The following is a 13,518-nucleotide window of genomic DNA, read 5'->3' on the forward strand; positions in this document are numbered from 1 at the left end:
GTTTGGTTTTTTTGCCCAATTCAGAATATCACATGCAGACATGAGCCTGATTCTCCCAACCATATATAGCAAATAGGAAAGGTAGGGGAACTTCTCAGGAAGATACTTGTCTTAGGAGATCTAATTCTAGAACCCATGTTCATTATTTCATGATAAAATTATTATAGTGTAGTAAGAGTTTGTCATAAATTTTAGAAGACAGATTATCTAGATCAACTACTTGATTTTTTAAAACCCAGAAAATGGCTTGCCTAAGATAACGTCATTATTAAGGTGACACAGAATTCAAATCCAAATATAGTATCCCTTCCTGGAGAAATTTCTCACATTAATTAATCTTTTTGCTTTTACTCAGGATTGAAAGAACCTTAAAATATAAATTGATAGAATGGAGACCCAAGCAGTCTACTAGTTGGAACCGACAATGCACTGCTATTTTGAGGCAAATTCTTCCTAAATTAGAACTTGGAACCGGGAATCTTGTTTCAACTGAAGAAGAAAGTGAATTTGAAAGACTACTACAATTTTATTGGGTAAGTATAGGTTTTAAGTATATGTATAAAATTAATTATACTTATTTTGTTAGTTACTAAAAGGAATTCTAAATAATCCTGAAATGACTGTTAAATATGACTTAAGAAGGTTCCTAATGTATCAAAAATCATGCAAATGCTGAGATTCTCTTATTTTTCAGTCATTTTTCTGCGATATACAACTCTTCATGAACCCTTTTGGAGTTTTCTTGGAAGAGATAATGGAGGGGTTTACCATTTCTCCAACTTATTTTACAGATGAGGAAACTGAAGCAAACAGGGTTAAGTGACTTGCCCAAGGTCACACAGTTAGGAAGTATCTGAGGTAGGATTTGAACTCAGGAAAACTCATCTTCCTGACTCTGTCCAGCATATTGTGCCCTACAGTATCCCCTTGCTTACTCCAAATATTGAAATAATGCATTCCAAATGTGACATGGCACTATTAGGAAGACCACTTCAAAGACCACTCTCTTTGAAACATAAATATTTATTAATACTTAATAAATTAAATAAATATTAATATTTAAATATTTGAAATCTAAACGAACTATAAATACAGAAGCAAGGAGCTTCTGCCCAAGCACAGGGCCCAGAATTTAAATGTTCAATAAGACCAGAGGCTAAGAAAGCTCAGGAATAGAGTGAACTTCTTATCGCTTTGATAAGGATCTAGCAAAACTGATGACCTTGAATATATGGTACCTTGTTGAATTAGACAAGTTGTAACCCCCTGTCAGTCCAGTTGGAGTGGAGTGGGAGGATGGAGGGTGGGAGAGGGAGAGGAGAAGCTTATAATATAGAATAGTATTCACAAGAATTACTAAAATATGTGCCCAATGAATGGAGAGAATTTTCTATACAAAGAGTGAAATATCAGAAAAAAAAGGCATATTTAACTTTTGTAAACTGCAAAAAAACAGATATCTGAACCTCCCCCCCCCTCACTACACAATTACAATTTAAAGATTCTTTGAGTAGCATTTACAGCAATGGGAAAAGCAAAAGGCAACAACTGGCAAGTAGTATCTTCTTTGCCTTGACTCTGTCCTATTTTTAATAGATATTTTCCCCCTTCAAAAAGTTTCCCATATTTCATGAGTAATTTAATCCTTTTTTTTTTTTTTTTTTTTTTTTTTTTTTTTTTTTTTGAGGCATTTGGGATTAAGTGATTTAACAACTAAGAAGTGTTAAGTGTTTGAGGCTGGATTGGAACTCATATCTTCCTGACCACAGGCCAATGTTCTAATCACCACACCTTTGAGCTGTCCCAATAATTTTCAATGTTATTACTTCTATTATCATTATTTATTTGCTTGTTTCTTTTTAAGAAGATTTGGCATTTTATCACTGTAGGAAAACCCTTCTACCCGCCAAGGAACTTTCCCATTTGATGCTTCGTTATTTCAGTCATGTCTGACTCTATGACCCCATTTGAGATTTTCTTGTATCTTTTCCCAGTATCTTTATACTGTAATGTTTTACCATTTCCTTCTCCAGCTCATTCTACAGATGAGGAATTGAGGAAAATAAAGTTAAGTGACTTGTTCAGGCTTGAATTCAGGAACATGAGACTTCCTGACTCCAGATCCAGACTATTCACAGTAATCCACTGTACTACCTACTTTCCCTACGGGGCACTTTATGAGTATCTCCCCTGCAATTTATAATCTGAGAGAATTGCCTGGACACTGGGTGCTTAAGTGACTAGTATTGACTTTCTAAACCAATGTTGTCAACCATGGGATTTGACCTAGGTTGTCCTGATTCTCCAGCCAGCTTGATGTTGTAGTGGAAATAGTGCTGGATTTGTAGTCAGTAGAACTCTGGGTTCATATCCTGAGTTTTATACTTCCGTAGTTATATGAATATACACAAGTCAGGTAACTTCTCTGGACCATAGTTTCCTCATCTGTAAAATGTAATAATACCTATATCACCTAATCCATAATGAATTTACATTTATAAAATTCTTTGGATAGCATAAAGCACTAAGTAAATCTTGTTTATTATACTGTTCCTCTGCTTACTTCCCAGATGTCTATTTAACATGACTACCTTCTCTCACCAGTTTTATTCCACCTGAAATTTAGACTCAACTCCCTCTATGTCTTGACCTTTCTTTCCTACGCCTCCTCAGCACTTTTTTTGCCTTCTCTTAACAATGTCCCACAAGGGTACCCTCTCTCCAGCCCTCACATTCCTGTCCTCCATTTTCCAGCACTTATTAGAATATTTTCTTTTTCTATTAGAATTTAAGATCCTTGAGGGTAGGAATTGTGTTACTTGTATTTGTAAACTAAGAACTTAACAGTGTCTGGTGCAGAAAGCATTTAATAAATGCTCTATATATCTGTCTGTCTGTTCATCTGTCTATGTATTATCTCAGCTGATTACTTTAGTTTCAATTAGTGCCTGGGAACCTAGATTTTAGATGGATTGCTTGACAAGATCTCAAGTTCATTGGCAATATAACTATATTTACTGTCTGTCAGATGAAAATCCAATAGGTATTCCAATTGTAATTGTTATAACTGAAATAAGTAGTATATAGTATTATATATAGTGTTGGCAAATCAATCACTTCTTCATGTTGCCTTATCCTAAACTCTTCCCAAAGTACCAAGTATTTCAGATATGCATACTTTTATTTCTTGGAGTCAAGAATGAAAATGATTACTGGTTAGTGAAGATCTAGAAACTGAAATGATGATCACAAAGAACCAGGTGTTCTCATGAAGAACAAGTTAAGCCAGAATAACTTAATTTCCTTTTTTCACAGATTTACTGGATTGGTAGATCAAAGAATGCTGTAGAAAGAGTTTTAACTATTTTGACAAACATTTGGCAAGGTTTCTTATGCGTTTTTTATAGGAAAGATGGAGAGATTTGGGCTAAACAATAATACAACGACATGCATTTGGAATTGGTTAAATGGCTGGACCTAATCAGTAGTTATTACTGATTCTATCTCACATTGGTAGAAATTCTCCAGTGGAGTTCTCAAAGGATCTGGGCTTGGCCTTATTATGTTGCTTAACATTTTATTTATCAGTGACTTTACTAAAATCATAGGAAGCATTCTTATCAAATTTTCAGATGGCATAAAGCTGAAAAGAATATCTAATACATTGGGTAACAGCCAGGGTCTAAAATGAGATGGTTGAGTTAAATAGCCTGTGAGGTCCCTTCCAGCTCTAGGTCTGTGATCCTATGATTTTGACAGATCAAATCTAGTATTCTTAATTTTTTTTATGTTATAGATCCCTTTGTAGACTCCCTTCTTCGAGTAATGTGTTTAACTGCACAAAATAAAATATGCAAGATTATAAAGGAAACCAATTATGCTGAAATATAGTTATCAAAAAATTATTTTTAAATTCCCAGACTTAAAGGCTATAGCACTGGGCTGAATTTAATAAAATATCATTTAACAAAATTGATTGTAAAGTCTCCCATTTGGATTCACTTTCATAAGGACAAATGGAGAAGGATATGACTATACATAAATTTATCTGGAAAAGACGTGGCAGTTTTAGTGGCCTGGTCAAAACACATTTGGAATCTTATATGCAATTCTGGAGACTACATTTTAAAAAGGAGATGGATGTATGGGTTAGGGAGTATACTGAGAAGGGCCACCAGAATGGTTAAGGGTCTTGGGCCAGGTAAGGATCAGTTGCAGAATACTTAACCGAAAATAAGAGAGGATATAAGGTGGACATAGATGTGTTCAAGTATTTCGAAATGTCATCATTCAAAAGAGAGAGAATTGTTCTGTTTGGTGTCCACAGAAAGAAATAGAAACCATTAGTAGTAGTGGTGAAGAGGGAACTCAAAAAGTACTTTCTAAGAAGTACAGCTGTCTAAAAGTGGAATGGGCTGTTTGGGTGCAACAAGTTCTCTCTTACTTCAAGAAAAGGTTGGAAAATAACTGATGAAGATACATTGTTGAGATAAGGGTTGGACTGAATGAGCATTAAGATACCTTTCAACTCAACTCTGAGGTTCTATAATTCTATGAAATGTAGCACCTGATCTTTTATATACTATTTCCAAATTGTCTTCATGGTTATTATTTTTTCCAGGTTTCAGGATTTCCTATCCAGCTGCCATATACTGATTTACAGTCAATAACCAATGCTGTGTATCAAACTGGTATTCATTCTTCTGAATTTCCCCAGACAGAATTTGCCCTAGCTGTTTACATTCATGCATATCCAAATAACATATTATCTATTTGGATTTATTTGGCTTCCCTGATTCGTCATCACTGAAAAGCAGCAAATGAAAATACTGTCTAAAGTGTTAAATTCTTGCATAATCTAGGTTTCCCATAGGAAGAAAAAAAAAAAAAAAAGCTTTTCTGTTCTGAGCTTTGATGTTTTAGGAGTGGTGCTGCTCTTTAATTTGGGGAATATATTTAGAGCCCAATCAGTGACTCCTCAAGAAATATTTCACACTGTATTCTTTGAGGAAGAATATAGGGGACAACTTAAAGTACCCTTTGGAGTTCCTGAAAAGTCCTTTGGGGAGCAGGGCAGTCCTTAGGGTAATAAAAACTCTATTTGAAGGTCAGGAGTTATAATTCTAGTAAAGAGAGAACTTTAAACTACTCTGGTGTAAGAAAGCCTTCACATTGTTGATGAGAGGTTGATATTGGGGCCATTGGCTTACTGCACTGCTATGATGGCAGAAGGGGCCAATGGGACAAGGATAGTTTTCCTAGAAATATAGAAATAAAGCAGGATTAAATACTATTTATCTTTCCAATACAAATGTTCAGTACCTATTTAGTCTGTGATAGAAGTCTCTCTTTGAGGTTTTTTAAAGAGCAGAAGAGCAAAACCCAGGAAGAAATCACATGAATTCTGATCTGTTCTCAAGACATTGATTCAATGGAGTGAAGGAAATATAATAATTGATTTTTTTTAATTTTAATAGTATTTTATTTTTCCAAATACACACAAAGATGGTTTTCAACATTCACCTTTGTAAAACCTTTGTGTTCCAAATTTTTCTCATTCCCTTACTCCCTACTCCCCTCCCAAAGACAGCAAGCAATCTGATATAAGTTAAACATGTGTAATTCTTCTAAATATATTTCTATATTCATCATGCTGTGCAAGAATAATCAGATCAAAAGGGAAAAAAACCACACAAGAAAGAAAAAAAAAGCAATAACAAAAAAGTGAAACCACTATGCTTTGATCCATATTCAGTCTCCATAATTCTGTCTCTGGATGAAGGTGGTACTTTCCATCACAAGTCTATTAGATTGCCTTGAATCACCTCATTGTTGAAAAGAGCCAACTCCATCACAGTTGATCATTACATAATCTTCTTGTTACTGTGTACAATGTTCTCTATCACTTCAGTCAGCATTAGTTCATGTAAGTTTTTCCAGGCTTTTCTGAATTCAGCCTGCTCATCATTTTTTAAAGAATAATAAAAATTCCATTATCTTCATATACCATAATTTATTCAACTATTCCCCAACTGATGGGCATCCATTCAATTTTTAACTCCTTGCCCAACAAAAAGGACTGCTATACACATTGCACATGTAGGTCATTTTCCCCCTTTTAGGATACAGATGCAGTGGAGACACTGCTGGATCAGAGGGTATGCAGAGTTTATAGCCTTTTGAGCATAGTTCCAAATCCAGAATATTTGGATCATTGTACAACTCCACCAATAATGCATGAATGCCCCAGTTTTCCCAATCCCCTCCAACATTTAACATCTTTTCCTGTCATCTTAGCCAATCTAAGAAATATAAAGTGGTACTTCAAAGTTGTGTCTTAATTTGTAGGAAATATATTATTTAAATCTCAAGTCTACTACTTTATTGAGAAGGTTCCTCCATTCTTACCCCATCAAAATTCCACCTTTTCACCTCTGGTGACTGCATTGGGGTGGCCTTTATTGAATGAAAGGAGTGTCCAAAGGTTTATGAAGTCAACAAAGTATGTCTTTGAATTTCACATGTTACAGAAGAAAACGACACCCTGAGATTTTTTTAAGGGACTTATTAAAGTAAGTGTTTTTTTTTTAATTATTGTTAAGAGCTCTTAGACATAAATCCAGAGCAGGAAGCACTATGCAATTTTATATATTACAGTGGGCTGGAGAAATTTCTCTCTCATTGGGTCTCAGCAGGCCACAAACACAAGCAGAGAGAGGCCCACTTCAGATTGTCCCTGGGATATTCAGGAAGGATTTTACTAAATTGCAAATAGATGCCTCTTAAAAGTGCTAAAGACAGCACAATGCCCCATCTGAATTTTGAGCCAACCTTGAGCCCACTCTAGGTGTGCAGAGGTGGAGAATAGTGTTTTATTCCCACTATGAAATTGGAAATTTTGTTTTCTGGAACACAAAGAACCAGTTTCATTTTTTTTTTATGTCTAGAACAGCTGTTACCATTACCAACCCTATATCATTTCTTAATGAAGTAATTTTCCTACTTTGATAGAGATAACACAGAATGATGCTTATAACAAGATTAGATTGATGGAGAATTGGAGATCCCATTAATGCAACTTATTGCTGCTGATGTATAAGCATATTTGCAATTAAACTGATTTATTAAAAGCTCTTAAGCATTAAAAGACAATTTAAAGTATATTGGTAACATTATACTAGAATTTTTAACAAGATTATTGATTTAGTTCTTATATTTTCTATTTAAAATAAACTACAATTTTCAGTGGCAACATTTATTTTTGAATGCTAAAATTATTTGACTTCATAAAAGGACAATATATACATAATTTGATGTGAACCATAAAACATATTTGAGAAATATAAAAATGAGTAAATCAAAACCATCATGTTTTCATTAAAACCTTTAAGTGTGTGTCTAATTCATACTTTACTAGTAGCATGTAGTCTCTTTTCCTTCAGATATCTTGATAAGAACAAGGAATTGCAGAACATTAAAGCAAGTAAGTATCTTACATGGAAGAAACAATATAAGAGAATAGAATACCACATAGGAAGGAATTTATGTCCTGAAATTCTGGCCACGTGGGCTTGTGAAGTGCTGCTTTGTTGGTTGAGTGTGGTAAAACTGCTGTTTTCATCTCAAAAATATGGGGTGGTATCCAATTGTCATCTTATCCTCCGGGAAATCAAGATGGTGATCCTAGAAGGCAGCAGGGAGCAGAAGTAACAAAATAGATTAAAACAAACACCAATCCCACACTTGCTAGAATTGTTTGCAACACAGACCACTATATCAGGCAAACAAATAATCATGCACCAACACTCCCTCCACTAGTTTGGTTGGTAGCCTTTTCAAGTTGAATTTACTATCAGAAGCTACACTGGCAATTGGGAAAGTTCAAGAGCATTGTCCATTGTCCAGAACCCAAGCAAAGCATGCCATTATGAAACTCTCATACTGATGAACTCTGGGCAAATAATTTTTCATAAGCCTTCATGACTGATGGTATCAAAGGTCTTGGTCATGTCTACAAATGTTGCATACAGATCTGTGTTCTGCTTCTGGCATTTTTCCTGGAGGAGTTGGGCAGTAAACACCGTCTCTACTGTTACTAAGCCCCTTCTGAAGCTCCATGGCTCTTAGGTAGATGACCAGCAATGACTGAGACACCTCCCTCCAGGACAATCTATTCCCTTTAGCTTTATAATTTTTTTTTATTACTGCACATGATTGTGCACTCAATGCAGCCTTAAAGCTGAGATGCAACAAAATATGGATCAATTCTCTACTGATCTAATTTTGGCCTAACCAAACAAGTCCTCCAACAGACTGCACACTACCATATGTGAAACCACTAGTTCCAGAAAAGTTTTGAGTGCTGTGGATCTCTGTGTTGACAGTATGCTTTCCAGGGATGTCCACACTGATAATGAGGTTGACATTGCTAGAGCTTGTTCTAAAGGAGCATGTAGAGGTTCCAAAATGTGAGACAGGAGAGATGAAACTACCAAGAAAGTCTACAGAGCTGTTGTGCTGATCTCACTGTAGAATGCCTATAAAACTTAGTCTACCAGCACCAGGCTAGGAAACTGAATCATTTCCACTTAAATTATCTTAGGAAGATTCTGAAGATCAACTAGCAGGATAAGATCAGACACACAAACCAAATTGTCAAGCATTCCAGCTCTCCTGCAGAGAGCAATTACGTTGGGCTGGCCACATCATTCAATTGCCAAATGTACACACAAAATATGTGAAGTTTCACATGGCAAGCACTCAGTCAGAAAAAGTGATAAGGACAATCTCAAGGTGTCTAGAACTTTGGAACTGATTTATGACAGGGGAGACACTTGACACAGGACTACCCAGCATGGAGTGCCCTTATCAGAAAAGGTGCTGTGCTGTAAGTAAAGCAAAATTGGCTCAGATGAGAGAATGCTCCAAGTTGGAGCAAATGTTCATAAAGATTGTGTCCAATCTGTGGCATAGTATTCTGAGCTCATATTGCCTGATTGGCCACAGTTAGACACAATCTTTGAGAAAAGGACAGCAAGCAACTAAAGCAAAATATGACATGGAATAGTTTCAACATACTGCAGCATATCTTAACAAAATGGAAAATCTCATAGGCAATATTTTTGAATTCAGCATTGTACTAGAAATCTTGATTTTAGCAATAAGGAATTGGAATAGGCAATGAGATAAAATTATTGCTCTTTGCAGATATACTTAAAGAGAATCTTAATCATCCAAAAACTAGAAATAGCTTTAAAATTGCAGGATATAAAACCTACACAAATCATTTCTATATATCACTGACTTTCGAAATTCCATTAAAATAAGACAAAATATTTGGGTGTCAAGACAAACCTAGGAACCATATCTACACACAAAATGCATCACAAAGTCTGATTTAAACTAGAAAAATAGAAATCACTCATGGGTAGGACAAGCTAATAAAAATGGCAATTCTATCTAAATTGGTCTACTTGGCCAAAAAATTATAGATCTAGGGGAAAAAAGTCAATACTAGAGGAATTAATGAAGAAAAAATGATGGTGGCCTAGCAATACTAGACCTACAAAACGTTCATAAAGCAGCAAAGCCAAAGCCATTTGGTATTAGCTAAGAAAGTGGTAGATCAGTGGAATAGGTTGGATATACATGGAGATACAATAATGACTATAGTACTTGATAAACCACAAACTCCAGCTTCTAGGATAACACAAATTGCTGGCAAATATTAGAAACTAAGCTTAGATCTGTATATCTCGCCCCGTACCAAAGTATGGGTACATAATTTGGGCATAAAAGGTAAAACAACTTTGGAGAAAGGAATTTTTGGCCAAAGAACTATAGAACATAAAATGCAAAAATTGACAACTTTTGATTACATTAAAATTTTGCACAAAGCCTAACATGATTAAAAAGCGCAAAGCTGGGAAAATTCTGATTTCTAAAATAAGATGTCAGATAATACAAGTCATTCCTCAATTGATAAATGGTCAGAAAAGAATTTTCAGATGAAATTAAAGCTCTAGTCATATGAAAAAGTTCTAAATTACTATTGATTAGAGAAATGCAAATTAAACATGAAGTACATCTCACATTGGCTAAGATGACAGGAAAAGATATGTTGGATTGGGAAAGCTAGGACATTAATGCATTGTTGGTGGAATTGTGAAATGATCCAACCATTCTGGAGAGCAATTTGGAACTATGGCCAAAGGGCTGTAAAAAAAACTCTGATTCAGCAGTGTCTCCACTGGACCTATATCCTAAAAGAGGGAAAAGGACCCACATATGCAAAAATATGCATTCTTTTTGTGGTGGCAAAGAGCTGAAAACAATGGATGCCCATTAGTTGGGGAATAGCTGAATTAAGTTGATAGATGAAAGTAATGGAATATTCTATTAAAAAATGAATAAGCTAATTTTTAGAAAGGCTTGGTTAGATTTACATGAACTGATGCAAAGTGAAACAAGTAAACCAGGAATACAGTGTGCTTAGAAACAGCAAGGCTGTATGATGATCAACTATAAAAGACTTTGTTCTCAGTAGTTCAGTGATCCAAAGCACTTTCAATAAACTTTGGATAGAAAACATTTGTATCAGAGAAAGAATCATAGAGAATGAATGTAAATCAACACAAGCCATGTTTTTTCCTTTTTTTCTCTCATGGTTTTTCCCTTTCTGATTTTTCTCTTCCAAAATGATAAATATTAAAAATACTTTTTATGTATATACATAACCAAAAAAAAAGGAAAGTAAAAAGTATTGTGAGCCTAAATGCAAAAAAGTAACATGGTTAACAGGATAAGAGGAAGGAGTCAAGGATGATTCAGGGATTATAAACCAGGGTGACTTGGAAAATAACCTTCATGGATATAGGGTTCACCTCTGAATGGGGGGAAATTCTTAACCAAAGAAGGGATCAAATAATGACCAAAACAAAACTTCACACCCAGTAAATTATTAAAAGCAACAAAGAATAGTCGAATTTATAGGGCTTGTGAGAAAGCATACACTTATTGATGGAGATCTGAATTGGTGTAGCCATTATGGAAGGATATTTGGAATTTGTGAGGAAAAAGACTAAAATGTTCATACACCCTGACCAGAGAGGATATGACTAGGCACATTCATCAAGGCAATGATGAAAAAAATCATATATAAATCAAACTAAAACTGCACTTATAATTGTAAACAAAACAACCAAATAGATTCCCATACACTGGAGAATGACAAAAATGAATTATGTGGAGTGTGTTACATGAAATTAATGCAAAGTGAAGTAAGCTAAACTAGGGAAAATATACACAAAAAATGAATTATGTGGAGTGTGCTACATGAAATTAATGCAAAGTGAAGTAAGCTAAACTAGGGAAAATATACACAAAGACTATGATAATATGAATGTATAGAATAAATGAATATAGGAATAAAATTAAGTACTACTTGGCAAGCAATGCGCTACTCTGGGGATATTAAAAATTTAAGACATTTACTCTCAAGGAGCTTATATGTTAATAGGGGCAAAACCTATAGGGAAGTAGTGGTCAGGAGAGGGATTTTGTTTTGTGCAGTTATATTGGGTGGAACAATAGAAGAGACTGACAGACTGATTTGATTATGGTTCCAAACTAGAATTGAAAAGATGGATGGAAGGAAGGCAAGACAATTAAGCAACTCTGCAGAAAATATCTGCCAAGCGCCCATCTAAAATAGTAGGCTCTGAGAGACACACATCAATCAGGCTACCAGTGTAAGACTTCTAAAGATGAAAGGGTTAAGTCCTCAGGGCAGGATTTCTGGTCTAGGTTATAAGGCTGATGATCAGATGGTCAATGAAGATGCAAAATTATAATGGACAAGCTTGGCCTTAGAGATATGGGTAGGTATGTTCCTCCCTTGTAGAGATAAAGGGTGATAGGCAGGAGAGAGCTGCATTTAATGGTGTATTTGCTGTGTTTAGTTTTTGTGGGTTTTTTTGGTTTTTTTTAATCTTTATAGGGGATGGCTCTCTAAGAGGACAGGGAGGAATATAGAGGAAAATTTAGGTGTTTTAAAAACAAAAGTTTTTTTTTTTTTTTAACTGTTGAAGTTTAGAAGGAGAAAGGGGTAAATAAGAAGGCAAGAGAATTGGTGGTGGTTGTCCTTTGTTCTTAAAGACAATCAAAATGACATGTTAGAGTGACACTGGTAAGTGTATCCAACTGTGGTTGATCTGATTAATGTGAGCTTGGAATGTTTTGCTACAGATTGGACACAAATAGTCCCTATGAACATTTGAGGTAGACTAACTTTGCAGATCTCGTTTCTTCTGGGCTAATTCAATTCTGCTTTGCTCTTGGAGCAGGCATGCAATGCTGGGCAGTCCTATGCCAGTGTTTCTCATGTTATACAATTAATTATAAAGTTCTTAAGAGTGTCATTGCATCACTTTTTCTGACTACCTTACGAGTCCTTGCCCTGTGTGAGTTCTCTATAAAATAGTCTTTTTGGAAAGTGTACTTTTAGCATTTCTAACAAGGGCCAGTGCCCTCTGCAGTAGAATTGGAATGCTTGGCAGTTTAGGTTGAGAAAGGATTTCAATTTCTGGTATCTTGCCAGATGATCTTCAGAATCTCCTTAAGACAATTCAAAAGAAAGTGATTTATGGCATGGCACTAGTATAATGCCCAGGTTTCATAGTATAATGCCTCTTCTCTCCCAAACTTCCCAAACATGAGCTAGTTCATTATCAATGTGGACATCCCTGGAAAGTATACTACACCAAAGCAAGTGAACTTATCCACAACATTCAAAGCTTCTCCATTTGCTATAATCAGTGATTCCACATTTGGCTTTATGTGCCTGTGCTAAGCACTTTATAAATATTTCATTATCAACCATTATTTCTCATACCAACCATGAAATGTAGGTGCTGGATATTTTGATTCCCATTTTATAGTTAAGGAAACTGAGACAAACAGAGATGAAACAATTTGACCAGGTCTCACAGGTAGTAAGTGATGCTAGATTTGAACTCAGGTCTTCTTGATTCCAGGCTCAGCACTTGATTCACTTTTTTGAATAGGTTGAATTTGATATGGTAATGGATTATCATCTTAACAGTGTCCCCAAAGATAGTTGGTAATGTAGGGCTAGAGTCTAAAAGGACGATTCAGATTGGATATGTAAATTTGGGAGCCACATGTGTAGAGATGACACTTGACCCAGTGGAATATATGAGATCACTAGTAAAAAGAATATAGATGAGAGGGTCTAAGAAAAAATAAGGGGATGAGAAATGGAATCTGATAGAGTAAAGGGCACAAAAGGAACCATGTAAACACATTTTTTAAAAAAACTGATGAAAAACTTAGAATGCAAAGCATGTCCAAGAGAAAGAGGTGGCTAGCAGTGTCAAAAAACATTATAGAGGTAACTGGAGGAGAACTGGGGGAAGGAAGTGAATTTAGCAGTTGACCATCCTGAAAAGTTTCAGAGAGGTGGGCCAGGAACTAGATTAAAGGGTGCTGAAACCAGCT

The 13,518-nt window shown here is 35.4% G+C and overlaps 1 protein-coding gene across 3 annotated transcripts in view; it reads left to right on the forward strand.

Moving 5' to 3' along the window:
• The window catches only part of CC2D2B (coiled-coil and C2 domain containing 2B), a 150,127-nt gene that overhangs the window by 136,083 nt on the left and 526 nt on the right, over positions 1-13,518 (forward strand). For 2 of the 3 annotated variants that reach the window (XM_074295941.1, XM_074295944.1), the window contains 2 exons: positions 356-533; positions 4,622-5,025. In XM_074295941.1, the coding sequence (XP_074152042.1) occupies positions 356-533; positions 4,622-4,810 (367 nt within the window). In that variant the 3' untranslated portion in view covers positions 4,811-5,025. Of the gene's footprint in view, positions 1-355; positions 534-4,621; positions 5,026-13,518 lie in introns of those variants that run through there. The other variant, XM_074295942.1, reaches the window with a different exon arrangement.

Source organism: Sminthopsis crassicaudata, chromosome 2, assembly GCF_048593235.1.
Source record: "Sminthopsis crassicaudata isolate SCR6 chromosome 2, ASM4859323v1, whole genome shotgun sequence".
In the NCBI taxonomy this organism is placed as follows: domain Eukaryota; kingdom Metazoa; phylum Chordata; class Mammalia; order Dasyuromorphia; family Dasyuridae; genus Sminthopsis; species Sminthopsis crassicaudata.